Below are 20,732 nucleotides of genomic sequence, written 5' to 3'. Positions count from 1 at the left end.
GACCAGGGGCGGTTTCTTCATTAGGGCGATTGGGCGACGCACCACCAATGCCATTCAACCACAGAGTCACGCTAGCCGTCACTGTGCCTCTGGCTATAGTCCAATCAGCGTCATGTCACGTTCTGTGGAGTACCGCCTCTTTTTGGGCGATTTCACTCCGGCTGAGAATCGCCCAGAGTGATCCCATAGACTTACATTCAAAGATGTTTTTTTTCGAACGGGGGGCGCTGCAATGCATCCTCTATGGCTTCCGGGAGGGCTCGCACTAACGTGCTTACGTCATCATACGTAAGCACGTTGCATCCAACAATATTATTTGTCGCCACCTAGTGGAATCTTTAATAAAAGAAACTTGAGTGGATTGTATTAATAGTGAGTGTAGAAACAAACAAGATGTATTGTAAGAGTCACTTTATTTTTCATTAATATTAAAGAAGTGAAGTTGCCTTTACATGCTTAAGCTATTAATTTATCCTTTGCATGGGTGGACCTTATCCTTATAAATCATCCAGACATTTGCCCCCCCCTGAGAGATTTTGCAGGAGCCACCACTGGTACTGACCGCTAGTACCATATACTATGAGCATGTCTGTTTGCACGTTTCACCACAGGACCGGTTCAGATAATCGTCACCGGTTCCGGTAGCGCCGTGAGCAGGGGCGGGGGGAGGGGAATCGACCTCGGGTATCCTGCCCCCGCGGTTCGAGGCGGAGTGCAGCGCTAACCACTGCGCCACCGCTCTCCCCGGGCCGCTTTGTGGCCACGCCCCTTTGTCGCCCACGTGGTTCTGGGGTTCCGGCTCGCACGAGAGTCCGAACCACAGCGAGCAGCGGCGTCAACATCGCGAACATCAACAACATCATCACTAACATCAACAACATCACTAACATCAACAACATCATCACTAACATCAACAACATCACTACCAACATCAACAACATCACTAACAACAACAGCAACAGCGGCGCCAGCAGCGGTGAGTGGCCGAGAGTTTACTCGCTTAGACAGCTCTCTGTGTGTGTGGCTCTCTCTCTGTGTGGCTCCCTCTCTGTGTGGCTCCCTCTCTGTGTGGCTCCCTGTGTGTGTGGCTCTGTGTGTGGCTCTGTGTGTGTGTGTGGCGTCGTGGTGACGTCACCGCCACTTAGTGGCGAATGGCGGTTGTTGTTGTTGTTGTGTGTGTGGGGATCTCTGTGTGTGTGGCGCTCTGTGTGTGTGTGGCGCTCTGTGTGTTTGTGGCGCTCTGTGTGTGTGTGTGGCTCTGTGTGTGTGTGTATGGCGCTCTGTGTGTGTGGCGCTCTGTGTGTGTGTGGCTCTCTGTGTGTGTGTGGCACTCTGTGTGTGTGGCGCTCTGTGTGTGTGTGGCTCTCTGTGTGTGTGTCTGGCTCTGTGTGTGTGTGTGGCTCTTTGTGTGTGTGTGTGGCTCTGTGTGTGTGGCCCTGTGTGTACAGTATCTCTCTCTGTATGGCACTATATGTACAGCATTGCTCTATGTATGGTCCTGTATGTACAGTATTGCTCTAGAATACTGGCGAAACTTCGTACTCAGATTATAAATGTTGTGGCTTTGCTCTCCAACACCGGTGTGCTGTACTAGTAACGAATTGGCATGTTCTGTTTCCATGACAAACCTTACTAATTGGCTGTGTCTGGTGGTGGCGGGTTTAACGGCACATGTATATATTTACGTAATCTAACCCAAACAACCTGTATTATGGATGATATTGGTTGCAAAAGCCTGCGTGTTATACGGCATTGCTCTATGTATGGCTCTGTATGTCTGTGGGTCTCTATGCGTGTCTGAGTCTCTGTGTGTCTCTGCATGTCTGTGCGTGTCTGTGGGTCTCTGTGTACGCCTGTGGGTCTCTGTGCACGCCTGTGGGTCTCTGTGTGTGTCTGTGGGTTTATATGTGTGTGTCTGGGACTCTGTTAGTAGAGGGGGTCTCTCTCTGAGTCAAATGAAAAAAGATGAATCCTTGATTCCTTCCATAACGTAGTCGGGGTTAACATTTTCAGAATCGGAATCTGCTATTAGTAGCGAGTAGCAGCAGCACCTATGAAGGCCGTCTCTGCACATGAGGGTATGGAGTGGCCAGCACCACGCCCGACCGCCTTTGTCTCCCCAGGGGTGTTTTTTTACGCACCCACACCAGGTACTAATTTGAGGCTGAGTCGACCTCGAGGAGGCCCAGGACCGATTCAGATTATCGTTACGTGTTGGTGGCCGTGAGTGGGTCGCTGGGTTCGTAGCGCAAGCGTGCTAACCACTACACTACCGCTCCCGACAGACTTGGCTATACACACACTCGCACCTTCGATTAGCATGGTTGGCTACGTACGGTGTGAAAGAAGTTCAACATATATACAGAACACGCAAAATCCACAAAGAACGAGTTGGGAATAAAACCCAGCCCCCTTGCTGTAAGGCACAGGTGTTACCACTTGTGTAGTGACTGTACTCGTCACTGGATGGTGCCTGGGCTTGCGAAGTCACGGCCGGTAATGTCATTACGGGCAGCCCGGGTTACGGGCTGCAGTACCAACCCTAGCGGTGGTTGGTTGAGCGCTGGTTAGCGCGAAGGCACCGCGAGCAGTGTGCGAAACTGGCTCCCAGTGAGGGAGCGAGAGGGAGCGTCAGCCAGCCAGGCTTACTCTGGGGCATGACACTCTGGCTGACCTGTTGTTACGTGACCGGACGATACTGGAGGAGGGCCACCGGTGGACGGGGGCCGAGGGGCGGTCACGTGGTCCCGAAGGGCTCTCGGGAACATTCGAGAAGGAGCTCGAGAAGCCTGGAAAGTGGGCGGGGCTAAGGGCGGAGCCAGCCCCAGCCCGGGAGCATATAATGAGAGCTGCATGACGAGCTCGGGGTTCTTCAAGTGTTGGTGTTGGAAGAAGAAGCCTCGAGCCACACGGTCCAGGACCCAGCTTGTGGTCCATTCCGGGATAGCGAACCGTGTCTAGTTCAGCCGTAGCATGGTTAGATGGGCATTCCAGACCCGAGCGTAGATTGTGTTGTGTTACGTGTTAATGCAGAATAAATAGTGTTGCTCCCAAGATAACGTCTGCGACTCAGTTGGACTCGCTACACTTGCACCACCTCCCTACCCACATGTATGTACATTTGTTCAACTTCTTTGCACCATATGTAGCCAACTGTGCTAATCAGAGTTGTGAGGGAAGGGTAACAAACTAAACACATGAAGCAGTTCTAAACATATGATTTTTCAATCTTGATTTAAATGTGCATATCTCCAGGGGCTTCCGAATATGGGAAGGAAGAGTTATTCAGATGGCCACATCATCAATATCACCATCATCACAATCAACGTCAACATCCCCCACTTCATCGTCATGAAGGTATCTCATCAATATCACCAGCATCAACAGCATCACCAGCTTCACCACCATCATGTATGTACACACACCTCCTCTACTTACAAACGAGTTAAGGTCCAGAGGTCTGTTCGTATGTCAATTTGTTTGTAAGTACAACTTTACTCCTGTTGATTCCAAACCTGTTGTACGACATGTACACTAAATAGAGTGAATGGCTTTAAAAGTTGTATAATCTCCTGTAGATGTAGAAGCTACTGGTTCTTCATGTTCTGCGGATGTAGATTCCATCACCGCCATCTATTATTGTGCAGCGGTTGAACTTACGACTCTCAGTCTGAACAGGAAACTGGACATACGGACAGGTTTTTTCGTTTCTCTGAAGGTTTGTAGTGTGAATGTTCATAAGTAGAGGTGTCCCTGTATGTATGTTGAACTTATTTCGCAGCGTACGTAGCCAACCGTGCTAATCGGAGGTGCGGGAGATGGACAACAAACTTGACACAAAAACGTTCTAAAGAAATTCGTTTTCAATCTAGATGATTTAAAAGTGCATAGCTCCAGTGGCGTCCTAATCTCAAAAGGAATATTCCAGACAGCCGCAGAAGCACATCTGAAAGTGTACGATGCAGTAACCATCTTTGTTCTATGGCTACCCAAAAGCCACTGCGAGGATGACTGCAGTTTGTGTGATGGCTGACGTTCCTTGACAAGATCAGCTGGGTTATGATAATCTGGACGGGTGCTGGACTTGAATGGGAACCTCTGCACCAAGCGGCGATCATGTTTCTTCTTCTTAGGTATAGCTGCTGATGTAGAGAATCTATTGAAATTGATATTCTAACTCTTCTCATAGCTACAGACGTATTGCTGATTGGAAGCGTATTATCAAATAATACACAGGTCACCATACATGATGGTGATTAACTGTGAGCAACCAGTAACAGGTATTGTTCTTTATTTTACCCAAAAACAGCAGAATGTACATACATAATATACATGCATAATGTACAGGCATAACATGCATGCATAATGTACGTTGATTACAATATGAACAACCTGACTAATTTATATTAAGACATTAACCCCCCCCCCTCTGGTCTTCGCACCTGATTGGCTCAATCAGGCTGCCGCCTCATGATGTCGGTTGTAATTACTGGTGAAACATCCTACTCAGATTTTAAATGTTGTGGATTTGCTATCCAACACACCGGTGTAGTGTACTAGTGTAGAGGAGATAAATGTGCGGTGCGCACAGTTAAGCGGGTGCAACTGAGGGGAAACAGGTGTGCATGTTGCAACATGAGGTTTGCACCGACAAACCGACAGTAGTTAAGGGGAGAAGCGGGTGCAACCGAGGTCGAACAGGTGCTACGATGTGACCAGAGGTTGTTGTCAAAGAGACGGGAGATGGGGGTTGATAGATGGGCCAACAGGTGCTGGCCTGGCGGCATCTTAAGTGAAAGCACGTGAGGATTCGAAATGAGCAGGGGGATATAAGCAGGAGTGTGTGTGAGCGAGGGGGGTGTTGCCGGGAGCCAAAAGTGAAGACATCTCGCCGCTGCCGCTCCAGCCGTCAATGGGACCCTCAACCCTCATGTCGTCGCCGGGCGGGTGTTGGCTGAACCCCCTGCCTGGGACAGACGGGTGAGCGGGTCTGAGGGAGCGTAGGTGAGGGCAGCGGTGGAGATGCGGAGTTGCTGTGTGCAGAGTCGCTGTGTGCGGAGTCCCTGAGTGTGAAGACGCTGTGTGCGGAGTCGCTGAGTGCGAAAACGCTGTGTGCGGAGTCGCTGAGTGAAGACGCTGTGTGTGAAGTCGCTGTGTGCGAAGACGCTGTGTGCAGGATAAGTGAGGTGCAGATAGATAAGAGGGAGGAGAAGTTAAGTATATGTGACCATACAGATAGTTATAGGAGTGCCTCTAACTGGCGCAAGAACAGGTGAATAAAGTGTAAGCAGATGACTTGTTACAATGTGTCGGTGCGAGTAATTTTTTAAGGCACTACACTAGTAACGAATTAGCATGTTATTTTTACGTGACAAACTTGACTAATTGACTGTGTCAGGTGGTGGCGGGTTCAGCAACACATATTTACGCGATCTCACCCAAAAAAAACCTGTTATGGATATAGTAGTGCAGTGTTTAGTAGTGTGGTGTATATAGCATCTGAAAGCACACCATGCCGAGTGACCGTCTTTGTTCGATGGAAACCAAAAAGCCACTGCTGACAACTGCTGTTGAATGCAGGACTCTGGTAATGTGGTTCCCTGTCTCTCTCTCTTTCCCCCCCTGTCCCCCCCCCAATAGCCATGGAGCCTGAGGCGTCGCTCAAACTGGAGGACGAGGGACGCCACGTGGGCGTGGATACCTGGGCTGGCTTGAAGCTGGAGGTCGAAGGTAGTGGTGGAGGCTTCCGGTGGGCCTGGGGCCATGCAAGTCACCCGTCTCTTGCTGTAGTTCTTCTCCTAGCAAGCAGCAGCACATGTAGAAAATTATCTGGCATGTGTCATGACGGGTACTACAAGAAACCTGACCATCTCTGTCCGGTGCTCGCTGAGCTACATTGACTTGTGGTTGCGGAACGAATACATTATAAGGTCACGCTCATTAGACACAGTGCTTGCCACAAATTAACCACAATATCTTGCTCATCTCATCAAGGGGCATAAACCATCATGCGAACTCCGGTCATACTTGCAGCTACTTTTGGCTGGCCATCAAACAAAGGTGATCACCGCATTGCGCGCTTTCAAATGCACTTCTGCGGCTGTCTGGAATGCTCCTCCTGATGTTAGGAAGCTACTGGAGCTGTGCACTTTTAAATCATCATCTAGATTGAAAACTCAATCTAGATGTGCCTCCACGTAGCTTCACACATGGCATTGGGATGCTGCTGGATCCTTCTGGATGCCACCCACGTGCCTCAGTCTTTGTTCAGCCTGCATACGCATCTCACATGTTATCGTTATAGGAGAACAGACTGCACATATGTTCGCGTGTGCAGTGGGAGCGAGTTTCAGACGGCTGCCGGTGAAGCCACAGAGAAACGCCGCTTGGCCAGTACGGTCCTGGTTCTGGGCTCGATGAGCCATTTGTTAGATTAATGACTTTGTAGGATGCGGCGATTTTGCTGGGGTCAGTAGAGTACGGCTGATGTAGATGCAGGGCAACAATTACAATTTCACATACTAGCTGCCAAGACAGGAAACCGCGTCAGGAGCAGCGGAGTGTATCGCTGTGTTGTCTTTTTCGTATTTGTGGATCGGAGGTCTCTCTGTCTGCGTGACGCATGCCTCCGTGTCTGTGTGACGCGTGTCTGTGTGACGCGTGCCTCCGTGTGGCAGCGCTGGTTGTCGGAGCGGATGACTGGAAACCGGAGATCGGTGACATCAGAGTGAAGACCGAACCGGACGATGGTGAGACGTCCACCACAACCACTATAACGACCACCACAACTACCACCACAACTACCACCACCACCACAACCATCACAAGCATCACAACTACAGAAACCACCACAACCACCACCACAATTACTACAACCACGATCACCACAACCACCGCAACCAAAGACAAAGATCCCCCGTATAGCCTTAATAGACTGTTGGTGCTCTTGGCGAGCACCTATGAAGGCCTGTACGGTACAATAGGGGGTGGGTGGCCAGCACCACACCCAACCGCCTTTGTCTCCCTAGTGGCGATGTTTGCACACTGCACCAGGTACTCATTTGAGGCTGAGTTGACCTAGGAGAGGCTCAGGACCCATTCAGATAATCTTCACCGGTGTTGGCCGTGAGCGAGAATCACACTCGGGTCGCCGGGTTCGTAGCACCGCGCTAACCACTGTGCCACCGCTCCCTACTCAACCTCCACCACAACCACCAAAACAACAACCACCACCACTACAACTACTACCACAAACACCACCACAACGTATGTATATTGAACTTATTTTTGCACCAAGCGTAACCACCACCACTACAACCACTACTAGTATAACGACCACCACAGAAAAACAGTTGTGAGATGTGAGACGCTGTGTGTGACTTGTGCCTCCGTGTCTGTGTGGCACATGCCATCGTGTCTTTGTGACGTGTGCCTCCGTGTCTGTGTGATGGCCCAACTCCGTGTTGCCAGTGCCGGTTCTCGGAGCGGGTGACTTGAAGCCGGAGGTCGGCAACATCAGAGTGAAGATCGAACCGAACGATGGTGAGATGACCACCACAACCTCCACATCCACCGCAACATCACCACGGCACTTGTGCCAGGCTAGGTGCAATCTGAGGCCATGTGAAGTGTCGAATGCTCGCTGAGAGAAGGTTACAGGACAGACCCAGGTGACATCGGTTGACTGACTGAAATGACTGGCAGATGCACCAGCTGTACCCCCTACTGTGCCAACTTGCTGCGTTTTAACTGCTCTGCCCTCTTACTGCTGGAGGGCGACTGCCTCCAGCTGTCCAGTAGAATCCTTAACGAGCATCCTCCATAGAGGCCGATTTTGACACTGCAGGTACCGCTCATTGACAAGTCCAATCGGCTTCCACATCCTTCTGGACCCCATTGGTCCATCTCTTCTCTAGCCCATGCCACGCCTATTTAGCCTCATCTGTCTGGCCAAACAAAAGGTTATTCGGCATGTGGTGGCTGGGCATATGGGCTACATGACCCAGCCAATGGCCACCTTGCCTGCTGGAGCTCACTGATGGGACTGTGTCCAGATCTTTCACGGATGTGTGAGCTCCTCACACAATCTAGTTTGGTTAAACCCTGGATCTTAGGCAGGCTAGCCTGAATGTTTCAAACTGGCTCTTCTTTTAAGAGGGCGCCATGTCTCATAAGCATAGAGAAGGGAGGGCATAACAGTAGCCGAGAAGACCGGAAGCTTCGTGCAGAGACCCTGCTGCTGAACCTGGAGTGTGCCACTAAGAGGTGGGGTCTTACCATCAGTCCCATTTTAAACTAAGCACCTGCTTGGGTATTTTGTGCCATCAAACACTCCACCCCCCAGCTCCCCATTGGTGATGGAGCAGTTGTGGGGAAAGTGGAGAGTTTCCCATACCTGGGCAGTGTGCTTATGACCAGTTCTGGTTTGACAGCAGAGGTCTCACTTCAAATCAGTCGGGCGGCATTATCTTTTCATCGGCTGCGTAATGCTATGTGGAAGCTACCTGGTCTATCACTCCCCACTACACCACAACTATTACAATCACCACAACCACCACCACCACAACCAGCCGTGTGAGGATGAGGAGCCGTGAGAGAGGCGGTTTTCTGTGTCTCACTGTCAGGCGGGGAGGGTGAGGAGGGATGCTGGGCCTTCGCTCAGCCCTGCGCACAGCGGCTGGAGGTAGAGGTGATGATGGATGACCCATTGAATGGTGAGAGTCCTGCTCACACCCCCATCCTCCTCCCCCTCTTCTCATCTCAATGTCTCACTGCTCCCTCCGTCTTCACACGCACAATCTTGGTGGTCCTTTTTAAGTTTAACTTTTTTAAATTCACGCTTATTCACCCAGGAATGCGTTGCAGAGTCTCAAGATTATTTTTCAGTTGGCTGCATTTTGCTGCTCCCGTGCGTAATTCCCAATGGGAGGTTTTGTCTAACACTAGTTACGTTGTGAGTGCAAGCATTTAAGTGTAGGGAAGAGTGACTCCGGAGGAAACCCATGCGCTCCACTCACACTCTATTTTAAAACTATATATATTTTTTATCAGTCAAGGCCCACTGAGCTATATAATAATAATACGCACTTATACAAAGCGCCTTCCATATTGAATTATCTGAAAGCGCTTTACGTAAAAATAAAACTCCACTCACAAATATAGATACAATCTAAGCAAAATAGAAAGCTGATATTAATATCAATGACTACTCTCAAAATTGTAATAAAATAAAGAACTATAATAGTGAATAATTATTACAGAGTAATCCGCTCTTTTTCAAAAGCTACTTGCGCAAAAATTATAGCTCCACCAAGTGGCTTATCAACATGTGGAAATGTATAGCAGCCAAATACTCCAAACGCATGTTGATATTGATTCTAAATTTGGAGGGAAAAAGCGGAGGACCCGGAAAAAACCCATACGCAACCACGGGGACAGAGAGAGACACGCAAACTCCAAATATCCAGCAGCAGGCATCACCAGGGTCGGGATCGAACCCACGATCTCCTGCGCAACAGGCGAGGAAGTTAACGTCTCCTAGCCACCGCAGCTCGAGTAACTTCACAGGATCTCTAAAGTCTGCTTGTTAAGCAGACGGGGCCACATCACATTGTATGGTCAAAACGCAATGTAGCATTGGCCAGGGCGACTTGCAGGATTGTAAGCGTGAAGCTCTTGCTCAACTGCTCTCCACCGTCCCAGAGATTGAGCAGTGAATGGGTAGTACCACCCTCGGTGTCCACTGGGAAACTTGTCGGGGGCAGAAACGTACCCACGTAGGCCGTCGCGACCAATGTTATCCACCATGAAGGTTCGTTATACCTGCCACCCCTCGACAGCTGATTCTGACTAATCACCTGACGAAGCTGGTTGTTGTTGTAATCTCCGGCGAAACGTCACGATACTCGAATTCTAAACGTTGTAGTGGGTTTACGCTCCAACACAACCAGTTTGTACTAAAGTATTCACTAATTGTCACGTTTTGTTTAGGTGACAAACCTCACCGATTAGCTGTGTCGGGTGGTGGTGGTGGGTTTAACAACAACATGTATATCCACGTAATCTAGCCCAATACAAAAAAAAAAACTTTTATTGTGCAGAGATGTCCCCATTGCAGACTGCACAGATTCAAGCGCTGAGGCATCGTTGGCTTTCATAAGCCCCTCTGGGGGTTCGCAGGAGGTCGCATTAAGCCTTTCCCACGCGTGTTTATTTGCTTCATGTTTTACAAAAGATGGGTTCGACACCGCCGACTATGCTTTTCTGTTGTTTGATATACAGGGTGACCCAAAAAAAACGGGCCCCAACTCTAATTAGGCCCCGTTTCTTAGTGTTTTGTCCGAATGAAATGAAACTTTGGTCATAACTAGTTTATTATATTCAAAACATCAAATCAAAACACTAGGGTCTTTGGCCTTTTTTTCTCCGTTCTACAGCATGTGCTCTAGATGGCCTCCATTTAGCTCCGTGCATTTCTTGAGGCGCAGCACGAAGTTGTCCATGACGTTCTTACAGACTGAATTGGTAATGGCTCTCATCTCCTCCCTGATGGTTTCCTTGAGTTCCGTGATGGTTCTGGGTTTCCCTGCGTAGACTCTGTCCTTAAGATAGCCCCAAAGAAAAAAATCTGGGGGGCTTAGGTCCGGGCTATGGGGTGCCCACTCAAAATCAGTCTTGAGACTGATCACTCGGCCTCCGAAGTTCTCTTTCAGCCAATCTCGGGACAGGTTTGAGGTGTGAGAACTTGCTCCGTCTTGCTGGAACCAGAACTTGCTCATGAGCGACGGGTAGAGGGTCTGGAGCTCACTCTTGAAGGTTTTGAGGACCTCCACATACCGCTCCTTGGTGACTGTCACTGCTGCGCCAGATTCTTCGATGAAGATTGGTCCGATGATGCCTCTGGCCGAGATTGCAGCCCACACCGTGCACTTAGGAGAGTGCAAGGGCTTGGTGGCTACTTCATTGGGTCTGGAGGACCCCCAGAAGACATTTGTCTTGGAGTTCGCCTTTCCGTCAAGATGGAAGTGGGCTTCATCTGAGGTCCAAAGGAGGTTAAGGAAACTTGGTGTCTCCTCGATCTTCTCGAGCATCTTGACTGCCATAGCGCTCCTCTGCTTCTTGTCTGAGGCTGTAAGGGTCTGCAGCGTCTGTATTTTGTATGGGTAAGCCCTGATATCGTTCACCAGCACTCTCCTGCAAGTCTCACGGGACATACCGAGGGACTGACTTCGCTTACGCACAGAGCGTTTCGGACTCTGCTGGAGAGACTCTCTCACACTTTCGACCAGCTCGGCTGTTCGCTTCTTGGGACGTCCCGAGTGGCTTGGACGGTTCTCACTGGCAGCGTTGAGGTTCTCCACGGTCCCATACTTCTCGAAGTGGGCCACCCAGTTCTGAATTCTGCTTTTGGATGGAGCCTTTTCACATTCGAACTGACGCATTAAACTGTCCTGGGTTTTCTTAAACGAGCCTGTCTTGTAGTAAAATTTAACACAGTGTATTCTTTGTCCCAGCTCCCACTGGGGTCTTGGTGTACTCACGGTCGTTGATTCTGCCATGTCCTGTAAAATAAGGGCAATCGGTGAATAAATAAAGGAGATATCACATAAAGTGTACACGGGGCCCGTTTTTTTTGGGTCACCCTGTACATGTGTACTGTAATAGCGCCGGCTGTTTGACAGCAGCGGCAACTGTGGTGGACAGACAGTACACACGCTGGTGAAAGTGTGCATGGTGTGTTGGCAAAGAGGAGGAACTAGGGTAAGGGTTGCAGAGGACCCCATCTGAAGGCCCCTGGAACCTCTGCTAGCAGGTTCGAGAAGGGAGGCGCGGTCAGGGCAGAGCCAGGCCGCGCTGGTAGCATAAAAGAAGCCGAGAGCGGGGCTTGAGGCTGTTTTGGGATGGACTCATCTCGTCGTTGCTGTCGTCTCGTCGCCGTCGTTGCTAAACGTCTCTGCTATATATTGTGCCATGAAGGATAGTAGTTGGCTATCTCAGTCAGCGCCGTGAGTGTTAGATGGCTCGTGTAATGTACAAGCTAGGCTGAGCTACTGCGGAGAGTGTGTGGACGAGACCGGGAAAGTTTTTAATAAAGAAAGTGCCTCCTAGAAACTCTCTTTGAATTGTTGACACTACATATGTAATGTATGTTTCATCTTCTTGGTTTTTTCGGTAAAGTCACGTATAAGGGAAATAATAAAATAATAAAAATGAAACATTAAATACAATTCTCACGACGTTTCGGCCACAACGCAAGCAGCCGTCCTCAGGTGAAGAACAGGTATGTCGGAAACACAGCGTCTGAATGACCTGTTCTTCACCTGAGGACGGCTGCTTGCGTTGTGGCCGAAACATCGAGAGAATTGTATTTTATTATGTTTTATTTTTATTATATTATTATTTCCCTTCTACGTGACTTTACCGAAAGAACCAAGAAGATGAATCCCTGCAGTCACGAAAGCTTTAAATCGAAATGTAATGTATGTTTGTATGTTTTTATGTTTGTATGTTTATTTGTATGTATGTTTGTTGTCTAACTGGTGTGATCCTGCCAGTTAGACTCAATTACTCTATTGTGGGATGGAAAAAGTGAAGAGTGAAATTATATATTTTCTTTTATAGCTTACTTCCACTCTAAAGTACTTCATATGCTCGTGTTATTTAGTTATGAATTTGCATGTTACGCATATGTTAATCATTAATCTCCTTTCAAAACTGCAATCACCTCGACTGGACCGCTTACCCTGCATGTGTCACATGGCTCTATAGCTATGTGGGCTGACGTCGAATCACATAATATGAAACGTGCACGCGTATGCAATCAATGATTTATTTTCATTGTGCATTTGGTGCTCTTGCTGTGTGAAAGTCACATGTCATAATGCTTCGCTAAATCTCTCTGCTAACCCCCCTTCCTCCTCCATTCCCTCTCTGCTCTGCTGTCCCGGTGGCCGCAGCAGGTGCACACGACGTGAAGGTCGAGCGTGACGGTGAAGCGAGCGTGGACACGAGGACATTTGTGGACGTGGAGGTGGTGGTGGATCACATCGGCCGCTGCGGTGAGTTTGGGCATTCGTCATCGGTTTCGGAGTGGCAGAGCTCACGGAGGTTCACAGCGTGGATCTGTCCAAAGTGAGATCTGGCACTCATTACACACAAAGTTTTGCCACAAATGAACCACAATAGCTTTTTGATCTCATCAAGGAGCATAAACCATTGAACAAAGACAATTAGCGCATCACACGCTTTCAGATGCACTTATTTGGCCATCTGCAACACTCTTCCAGCAGTAGGAAGCCACTGGAACTACACTTTTATACATAATTAAGATTGAAAATGTATTTTTTTAGAGCTGCTTTTTGTTCTTCGTTTGCTGTCCTGCCAATTATCACGGTTGTCTAGGTATGGTGCGAAAAAAGTTCAACATACAGTGCATCACAATCACTAATTAGCTGTATGTAATCAATAAATCATACCTGTTAAAACTATTAATACAATTACAATCATACAATTACTCAAAATTTTGAACTTATTTCTTTCTAATTGCAAATAAGTTCAACGTACAAACATCCACACTACAGTCTAATTAAGACCATATGCACGCCCACACCTAAATAATGCATAAAAGAACAGATTATGCATACACACATCAAAGCAGTAGTGTAACAGATCAACGTACATACATACATGTGTAGTGACACAGGCGGAGACAGTAGTAGTTGGAGGCACCTTCTTTTCTTACACATAGTGAGGACTTCACACACCCTACGTGGGTGCACACTATATGTATACTTTCAGACACACACACAGTCGTCTATCTTCGGCGGCACCTAACTAGCTAGAACAATTGGCAGGCTCTCTAGCTAGACGGCAGCGACGATGGTGTCGAGACGACAGCACGGCGAGATGTTTTATCCCCTGTATATACTGTCGTCCCTTGACGTGTGTACTGCCGTACCTTGTAGTTATGCGCTATTGCGCTACACATGCATACGAAGTGCCCACCCGAAATCACCTGCCCCGCCCCCATCCCACTGTGTGCCCCTCCCCTTTGCTTCCACGCTCCGGCCCCAGGAGGTGACGTGAAGGTGAAGCGCGATGACGGAGAGGCAGACGTGAGCACGAAGGCATGGATGGATGTTGGGGCGCCCGTGGATGACAACGGCCACGGTGAGTTTGGGCAGTCGTTGGTTGGGATACAATTCACGGAGGTCAAAAAGGTTGCTTACTACAAAACGTGTGCAAAACTCCCTGGCACGTGTCATGATGGGTCCTGCAAGATCTGACCATGTCCGTCCGGTGCTCGCTGAGCTGCATTGGCTACTGGTTGTCAAGGAGCTTAAGCCATCATGCAAAGTCCTGTCATTGCATTGCGCGGCACTTTCAGATGTGCTGCTTCTGCGGGCATCTGGACCGTTCTTCCTTCAGATATTAGGAAGCCGCTAGAGCTATGCATTTAAGTCATCATATAGATTAACAAACTCTTTTCTCCATAATAGAGGTTTTTTTGGATTTGATTGCGTAAATATATAAATGTGTCGTTGAAACCCGCCACCACCCAACACAGCCAACTAGTAAGGGTTGTCACGTAAACAGAACAAGCAAATTAGTCACTAGAACAGCACACCAGTGTGTTGGAGAGCCATTTTGCCAGTAATTACAACTAGCTTCATCAGGCGACAGCCAGATTTGTGGAGAAGTTCCACCTGTTTCGTCACTTATATAGAGGCGTAGATGTGGTGACCGCACTTCTGCGCTCTTCCGCAGAAGTTTGAGTCAACGTACATTATGCATGCACATTATGCGAGCCCTTTGATCTTTTCCTTCCTGTCCATTGCGTGTATTGAAATAGCCGTACCAACGCTAACCCCTATTGAGGTATGGTGGACTGTATAGGCATGCATTTAAACAATGTATTATTTGATGATTCGCTTCCACGCAGCACTAAATTGGTAGCTATCCGAACGGTTAAAATTATTATTTTTTCTTTCAATTTTGATAGATTCTCTAGTTAGTCTTGGCCAGTAGTACCTAGTTTTGCACAGAACTTAAACATCAAAATCAATTGAGTTCTTGTTGGCATGCGTGTTCTGATACTGCTGACAGTTGTATTTGGGAGTGTTTAATATTTCTCTGATGTTCTTTTCGTCTCGTGTTGACCATTCGTCCTGTTTGCCCAACATAGCATTTTCTACAAATGCAGTTAATCCTGTACACACCTTCTGTTGATAAGCAATACTTTATTTTGGTGATTTCGAAAAGTGTATTGGTTTAGCCATGTTTGTTTGTTGTAGTACAGAGTTAGACTAATGGCCTTAATCTAAGTTGTCTTGTGGTTGTTGTTGGTTGTTTGACTTGCATCCCACTGGGATTTTTGCACACAGCGTTGGTGTACGGTGTTTTTTCTGCAATATTTTGCTGTCTTTAATTGGATTTTCTGTTTGCACTCAGTCACATATTCACTTTAAGATGTTTTTTTGTTCATGTTTTTGTTTTTTGTTTGTTGCGGTTGCACCCGATTCAAGAGCCGAATGGCTCATAGGGCTGTACCTAATGAATGAACTTGAACTTGAATACATCTTTTATACCAGATATTAATTTCTATATTTTATGTACCGTGCCAAATCTGACTCGGATGTTTTGTTTTTCCAAACATCTGGTTAGTTTATCAGTTACTCCCGCAATGTATGGTATTTTGATCATTTTTATTACTCGGGCAGTTTGAATGCTCGTGTTATTTGATTTGGTTTTGGCATTCAACGCCCTGTTGATTTGTGCATCATTGTAACCGTTCATTTGCAGCGCTTCTGTAACATGTTTAATTTCACTTCTCAGACTGTCACCATCTAACACTTTCTTAGCTCGATGGATGAGCGTCTTGATAAGAGCGGATTTCTGTGCGGGGTGAATTTCGACCCCGTCCGAGCAGAATATCCAGAAATGAGTTCTGTCAGCTTCCACTTCCATCGTGAACTGGATGAATGGGTTTTGCGAGTTGAGATTATTTAGAAATCCATTAAGTGGATCTTTGCCATGTGGCCACACCACCAATGTGTCATCCACATATCTAAACCAAGCAGAGGGTTTTAGTGTGCTTGAAGCTATTGCTTTTGTTTCAAAATCTTCATTGTACAAATTTGCTATCACAGGAGACAAAGGAGAGCCCATTGCTGCTCCTTCCTTTTGTTTATAGAAGTCACCTTTCCACAACAAATAGGTGTTTTTTTAGACAGTGTTCAGCTAGTCTTGGAATATCTCTGGTTACCAGAGTGTCGAGTAATTTAATTGACTCGTTGACCGGAACCCTCGTGAACAGAGAAGTCACATCAAAACTTACGAGAATATTATTAGGGTTAAGCTTAATATCTTTAATTATATTTCCGAGATGTTCAGAGTTTTTGATGAACGAAGAGGTCCTACCAATGTAGGGCTGTATTTGGTTCTTTAAGTATTGTGCTAATTCGTATTTGGCAGAGCCTATTGTACTAACTATGGGTCTTAATGGGACATTAGGTTTGTGAATTTTTGGTAGCTCATCAAGTCTTGGTGGTTTTGATGCCCTTGGTTTGGTCAGCTATTGCTCTTCCTTGGAAATTGATGACTTGGCAATGATTGCCGTTGTTTCACGTTCCAAGCTGCTGGTTGGGTCTCGTTTAATTTTAAGGTAAGTACCTTCATCGAGTAAATCTTTGATTTTTATTATCGTAGTCCTCACGGGGCATCACAACAGTTGACAGGCCATTATAAGCAGCAAGGAAGGTGTAGCAATGGGCTCTCCTTTATCTCCTGTGATAGCGATTTTGAAACAAAAGCAATAGCTTCAAGCACACTAAAACCCTCTGCTTGGTTCAGATATGTGGATGACATATTGGTGGTCTGCTTGGTTTAGATATGTGGATGACATATTAGTGGTCTGGCCACATGGCAAAGATACAGCCACTCGGTTGTGTATTGTTTTACTCTTAGCTGGTTATTTTAACAGTTTCAAAACAAAATGATTATAAAAATGTATTTTTTACTTAAACTAAAGTCTAAACTAATTTTTTATTTCATCAGGTAAGGCCCACTGAGCTATGTAGATATTTTTCAGAAGCGACCTGGCCACAAATTATAGCTCAACGAAGCGGCTTTTCACGTGGAAATGTATTGCAGCCAAATACTCGAAACTCCTGTTTCTAAACATAAATTTGAGGACCCGGAGAAAAATCCATGCAGCCATGGGGAGAAAGCCATGCAAACTCCCAATATACAGCAGGGGTCAGTGGATTGAACTCACGAACTCCTGTATACTAGGTGAGGTAGTTAACATCTTGCCACTGTGGTTCCCCACTACCACTTCCACCAGGTCGACCTCCTCCATCGGCGTGCGAGACGGCGTCAGGCACTCGCGTGGTCTCTGGGAGCGAGCAGAGGCCGGTGCTGCGCCCGTGCTCCGTGGTGCTGCGACTGCTGCGCACCGACGAGGGCCGCCGCCCTGCGCCGCGCCCTCGCGGCGGCGCCGACGACATCATGGCCACGCATGCTTGCGACCGCTGTCCGTACCGCGCGCGGCAGCGCCGGCAGCTCGTGGCGCATATTCTTTCCCACACAGGCGAGAAGCCCTTCAAGTGTGCCGCGTGCGGCAAGTCGTTTGCAAGCCTCAACAATGTCAGGAAGCACCACAACACCGTCCACCTCGACCTGAGACCGTTCAAGTGCCCGCGTTGTGGCAAGTGCTTTACCTCCCGGACGTTCCTGCGGATGCACATGCTCAGGCACACGGGGGAGCGGCCTCATGAGTGCGCGCGCTGCGGTAAGCTGTTCCGGCACAGGTCCTCGCTGGATGTCCATAAGCGCACGCACACGGGCGAGAAGCCCTTTGGGTGCGCCCAGTGCGGCAAGATGTTCTCCCGGCGGCACCACCTCCACCACCACGAGCTCACCCACACGGGTGAGAAGCCTTGCAAGTGCACATACTGCGGCCGCACGTTCTCCCACGCACACAACCTCAAGACCCACATGCGCCTCCACACGGGGGAGAGGCCACATGCCTGCTCGTTCTGCGCAAAGACGTTTACCGAGACGGGCACCTTGAAGAAGCACCTGCGCGTCCATACGGGCGAGAAGCCCTTCCGCTGTTCGGAGTGCGGAAAGGCGTTCGCGCTGGCAACCAGCCGCAATGTGCACGTGCGCAAGCACACGGGCGAGAAGCCCTATGGCTGCCCCGACTGTGGCCTCGCTTTCACCAAGTCCGGCGCAATGAGGTCCCACCAGAGGAAGATGCACAACAGGACGGGGGGAGCACCATGCATGCGCTTAGTGCAGCAGGAAGTTAGCGTGCCTGGGCCACCTAAAATGCATGAGCGCAGCCAGGAGCGGAAAAATAAGTGCCACCGCCCATGACAGGAGAGCTGAGGTCGCGGTGCAGGGCGGCCGGTTTAGTGCTGCGCTTGGCCAGCTCACAGAGCCGTGGCGCATCCACGATCTGTTCACACTAACGTGCGGTCCCCATTGATATCGGCACTTGTGGACGACATCACCGGTGTTGGCCGTGAGTGGGAATTTAACTCGGGTCGCCGGGTTCGTATCGCAGCACGCAAACTGCTACACCACTACTCCACACACTCTGTCACTGACAACACGTCCCTCCTACCTGCCCCACCAGTCACACCCTCGCTCAAACACGCAGTCGCCGATTACTACCCCGTGAGTCACCGAACCTCCACGACACTCTACACCCTCACTCATTTGCCTCCCCCAACATTCCGTTGTGTCTCTTCCACTTAATCAGAATGTCCTTAAACTAGAGGGGAGAAATCCGATGAGCTTTAAAGCTCTCTTTCACAGATGTCCAGTAGGGGCACGGGGTCAGAAAGTTACAACAACAGTACACACATCATTGGACCTCCAATGATGTAGATGCTCACCCCGAGCCCTGATTACTTTGATATTGCATTGTCTTTGAGCTGCACGCCTTTTGGCGTCCTCTGGTCGAGCACCAATTGAGTCGAGGCTCAAAAGAAAGCCGTCCCTTGGTGTGGACCAATCAGTTTGAAGGACAATGCATATATTATCAGAGTGTGTTTTTTGTTTGCATTTGACTGCAGGTATTGTGGTTAATGCAGACATGAATCCTTGTAAAAAGGTTTCAGTTTTATTGCCAGAAAAAAGGGGAAAACCCCTATTATAACAGTACACACAAACACGATAAGAGTGCAAGGTATAGGAAAGGTAATGACATCACTTAAATAATACATTCTTTTTTTTCAGGCAAGGCCCCATTGAGCTATTAATTTTTTTTTTTCAAAAGCGACCTGGCTATCACAAATGATAGCTCAACGAAGTGGCTTATCATCATCGCGTGGACATTGCAGCAGCAGCCAAATACATATACATAATCTAAACGCACGTTTCATTCTATAATGTGATAACGTTCACCTCCTGTGTGGGACCCTGAAGGTGTTATTCCCCTACGTGTTACCCCTAAAAGTTATTCCTCGTGATACCCATCACGTTACCAAACCCAGCACCATACTCCTGGTAAACAATGGTAATCCGTAAAATAGCTTAAAATGTAATTCTCATCAGACCCCATGGTGTATGTATGTACTGTACGTTGAACTTGTTTCGTACCGTACCTAGCCAACCGTGCTAATCGGAGGTACGGTAAACAACACTGACCCACACTGCTAACACTCACGCTGACATTGGCAGATATAATTTACGTTACAATTGTGTTGGACAAAATTGCTGAGATGTATCATCCGGCGTATAAGAAATCCTGTGGCGTCAAAGAAAAGTTATTTATCTCTGCTCAAATGACCATCGAGGCATTGCCGCCCATCGCCTGTTTACAGCCCTGCAGAGCCAGCGGTGGAAAATCCACATTCCTAGGGCGGGTGGAAGTGAGGGGGGGATTCTCCTACACAGGAGGACGACCACTGCCGATGCCTCCCTCAAAGTGGTACTCAGAATCATATTTGTACTGGATTAATCCGATGAGCTATAAAGCTCTTTTTCACAGATGTCCAGGAGTTCACATGTTGCCGGAGGGAGGGATGATGATGGGCTGCGTCAACCTTGCAATCAGCATTTGTTGAACTTGCAACCCTCCCGATGCGCGAGCCGCCCCGAGTGAGTCGGTGGACCGGCAGGGCCGGGTCGGTGAGTGGGTGAGTGGGTGGGTGGGTGAGTGGGTGGGTGGCCAGGCGAGGCCGGTGGGTGAGTGGGTGAGTGGGTGGGTGGGTGAGTGGGTGGGTGGGCAGGCGAGGCCGGTGGGTGAGTGGGTGGACGAGTGAGTGGGTGAGTTGGTGGGTGGGTGGGTGGACAGGCGAGGCCGGTGGGTGAGTGAGTGAGTGAGTGAGTGGACGAGTGGGTGGGTGAGTGGGTGGGTGGGTGGACAGGCGAGGCCGGTGGGTGAGTGGGTGGATGAGTGAGTGGGCGAGTGAGTGGGTGGGCAGGCGAGGCCGGTGGGTGAGTGAGTGGGTGAGTGGGTGGACGAGTGAGTGAGTGGGTGGACGAGTGAGTGAGTGGGTGGACGAGTGAGTGAGTGGGTGGGTGGGCAGGCGAGGCCGGTGGGTGAGTGAGTGAGTGGGTGGGTGGGTGGGTGAGTGAGTGAGTGAGTGGGTGGGTGGACAGGCGAGGCCGGTGGGTGAGTGAGTGGACGAGTGAGTGGGTGAGTGATTGGGTGGGTGGACAGGCGAGGCCGGTGGGTGAGTGAGTGGGTGGACGAGTGAGTGGGTGGGTGAGTGAGT

At 48.8% G+C, this 20,732-nt stretch overlaps 1 protein-coding gene across 1 annotated transcript; it reads left to right on the top strand.

The window, feature by feature from the left end:
• Positions 1–787: 787 nt before the first annotated feature.
• On the top strand, positions 788–20,147 carry LOC144953086 (uncharacterized). The gene is made up of 8 exons (XM_078883601.1): positions 788–976; positions 5,641–5,730; positions 6,678–6,749; positions 7,471–7,542; positions 8,625–8,714; positions 12,957–13,058; positions 14,074–14,169; positions 17,345–20,147. Exons 2-8 carry the CDS (start codon positions 5,643–5,645, stop codon positions 18,379–18,381), a joined length of 1,557 nt encoding a protein of 518 aa, XP_078739727.1. The 5' UTR covers positions 788–976; positions 5,641–5,642; the 3' UTR covers positions 18,382–20,147.
• Positions 20,148–20,732: the final 585 nt, after the last annotated feature.

The sequence above is a fragment of the Lampetra fluviatilis genome, chromosome 72 (assembly GCF_964198595.1).
Source record: "Lampetra fluviatilis chromosome 72, kcLamFluv1.1, whole genome shotgun sequence".
NCBI lineage: Eukaryota > Metazoa > Chordata > Hyperoartia > Petromyzontiformes > Petromyzontidae > Lampetra > Lampetra fluviatilis.
The sequence above is the reverse complement of the archived record's forward strand: the minus strand, read 5'-3'. Positions and strand labels throughout refer to the sequence as shown.

What these genes read in the sequence shown, in the direction of transcription:
- LOC144953086 (XM_078883601.1), top strand. Translation starts at nt 5,643, where the DNA reads ATGGAGCCTGAGGCGTCGCTCAAACTGGAGGACGAGGGACGCCACGTG. An exon ending in CTTGAAGCTGGAGGTCGAAG is followed by an intron (nt 5,731 to 6,677) that starts GTAGTGGTGGAG and finishes TCCGTGTGGCAG; the next exon opens with CGCTGGTTGTCGGAGCGGAT. An exon ending in GGATCACATCGGCCGCTGCG is followed by an intron (nt 13,059 to 14,073) that starts GTGAGTTTGGGC and finishes CTCCGGCCCCAG; the next exon opens with GAGGTGACGTGAAGGTGAAG.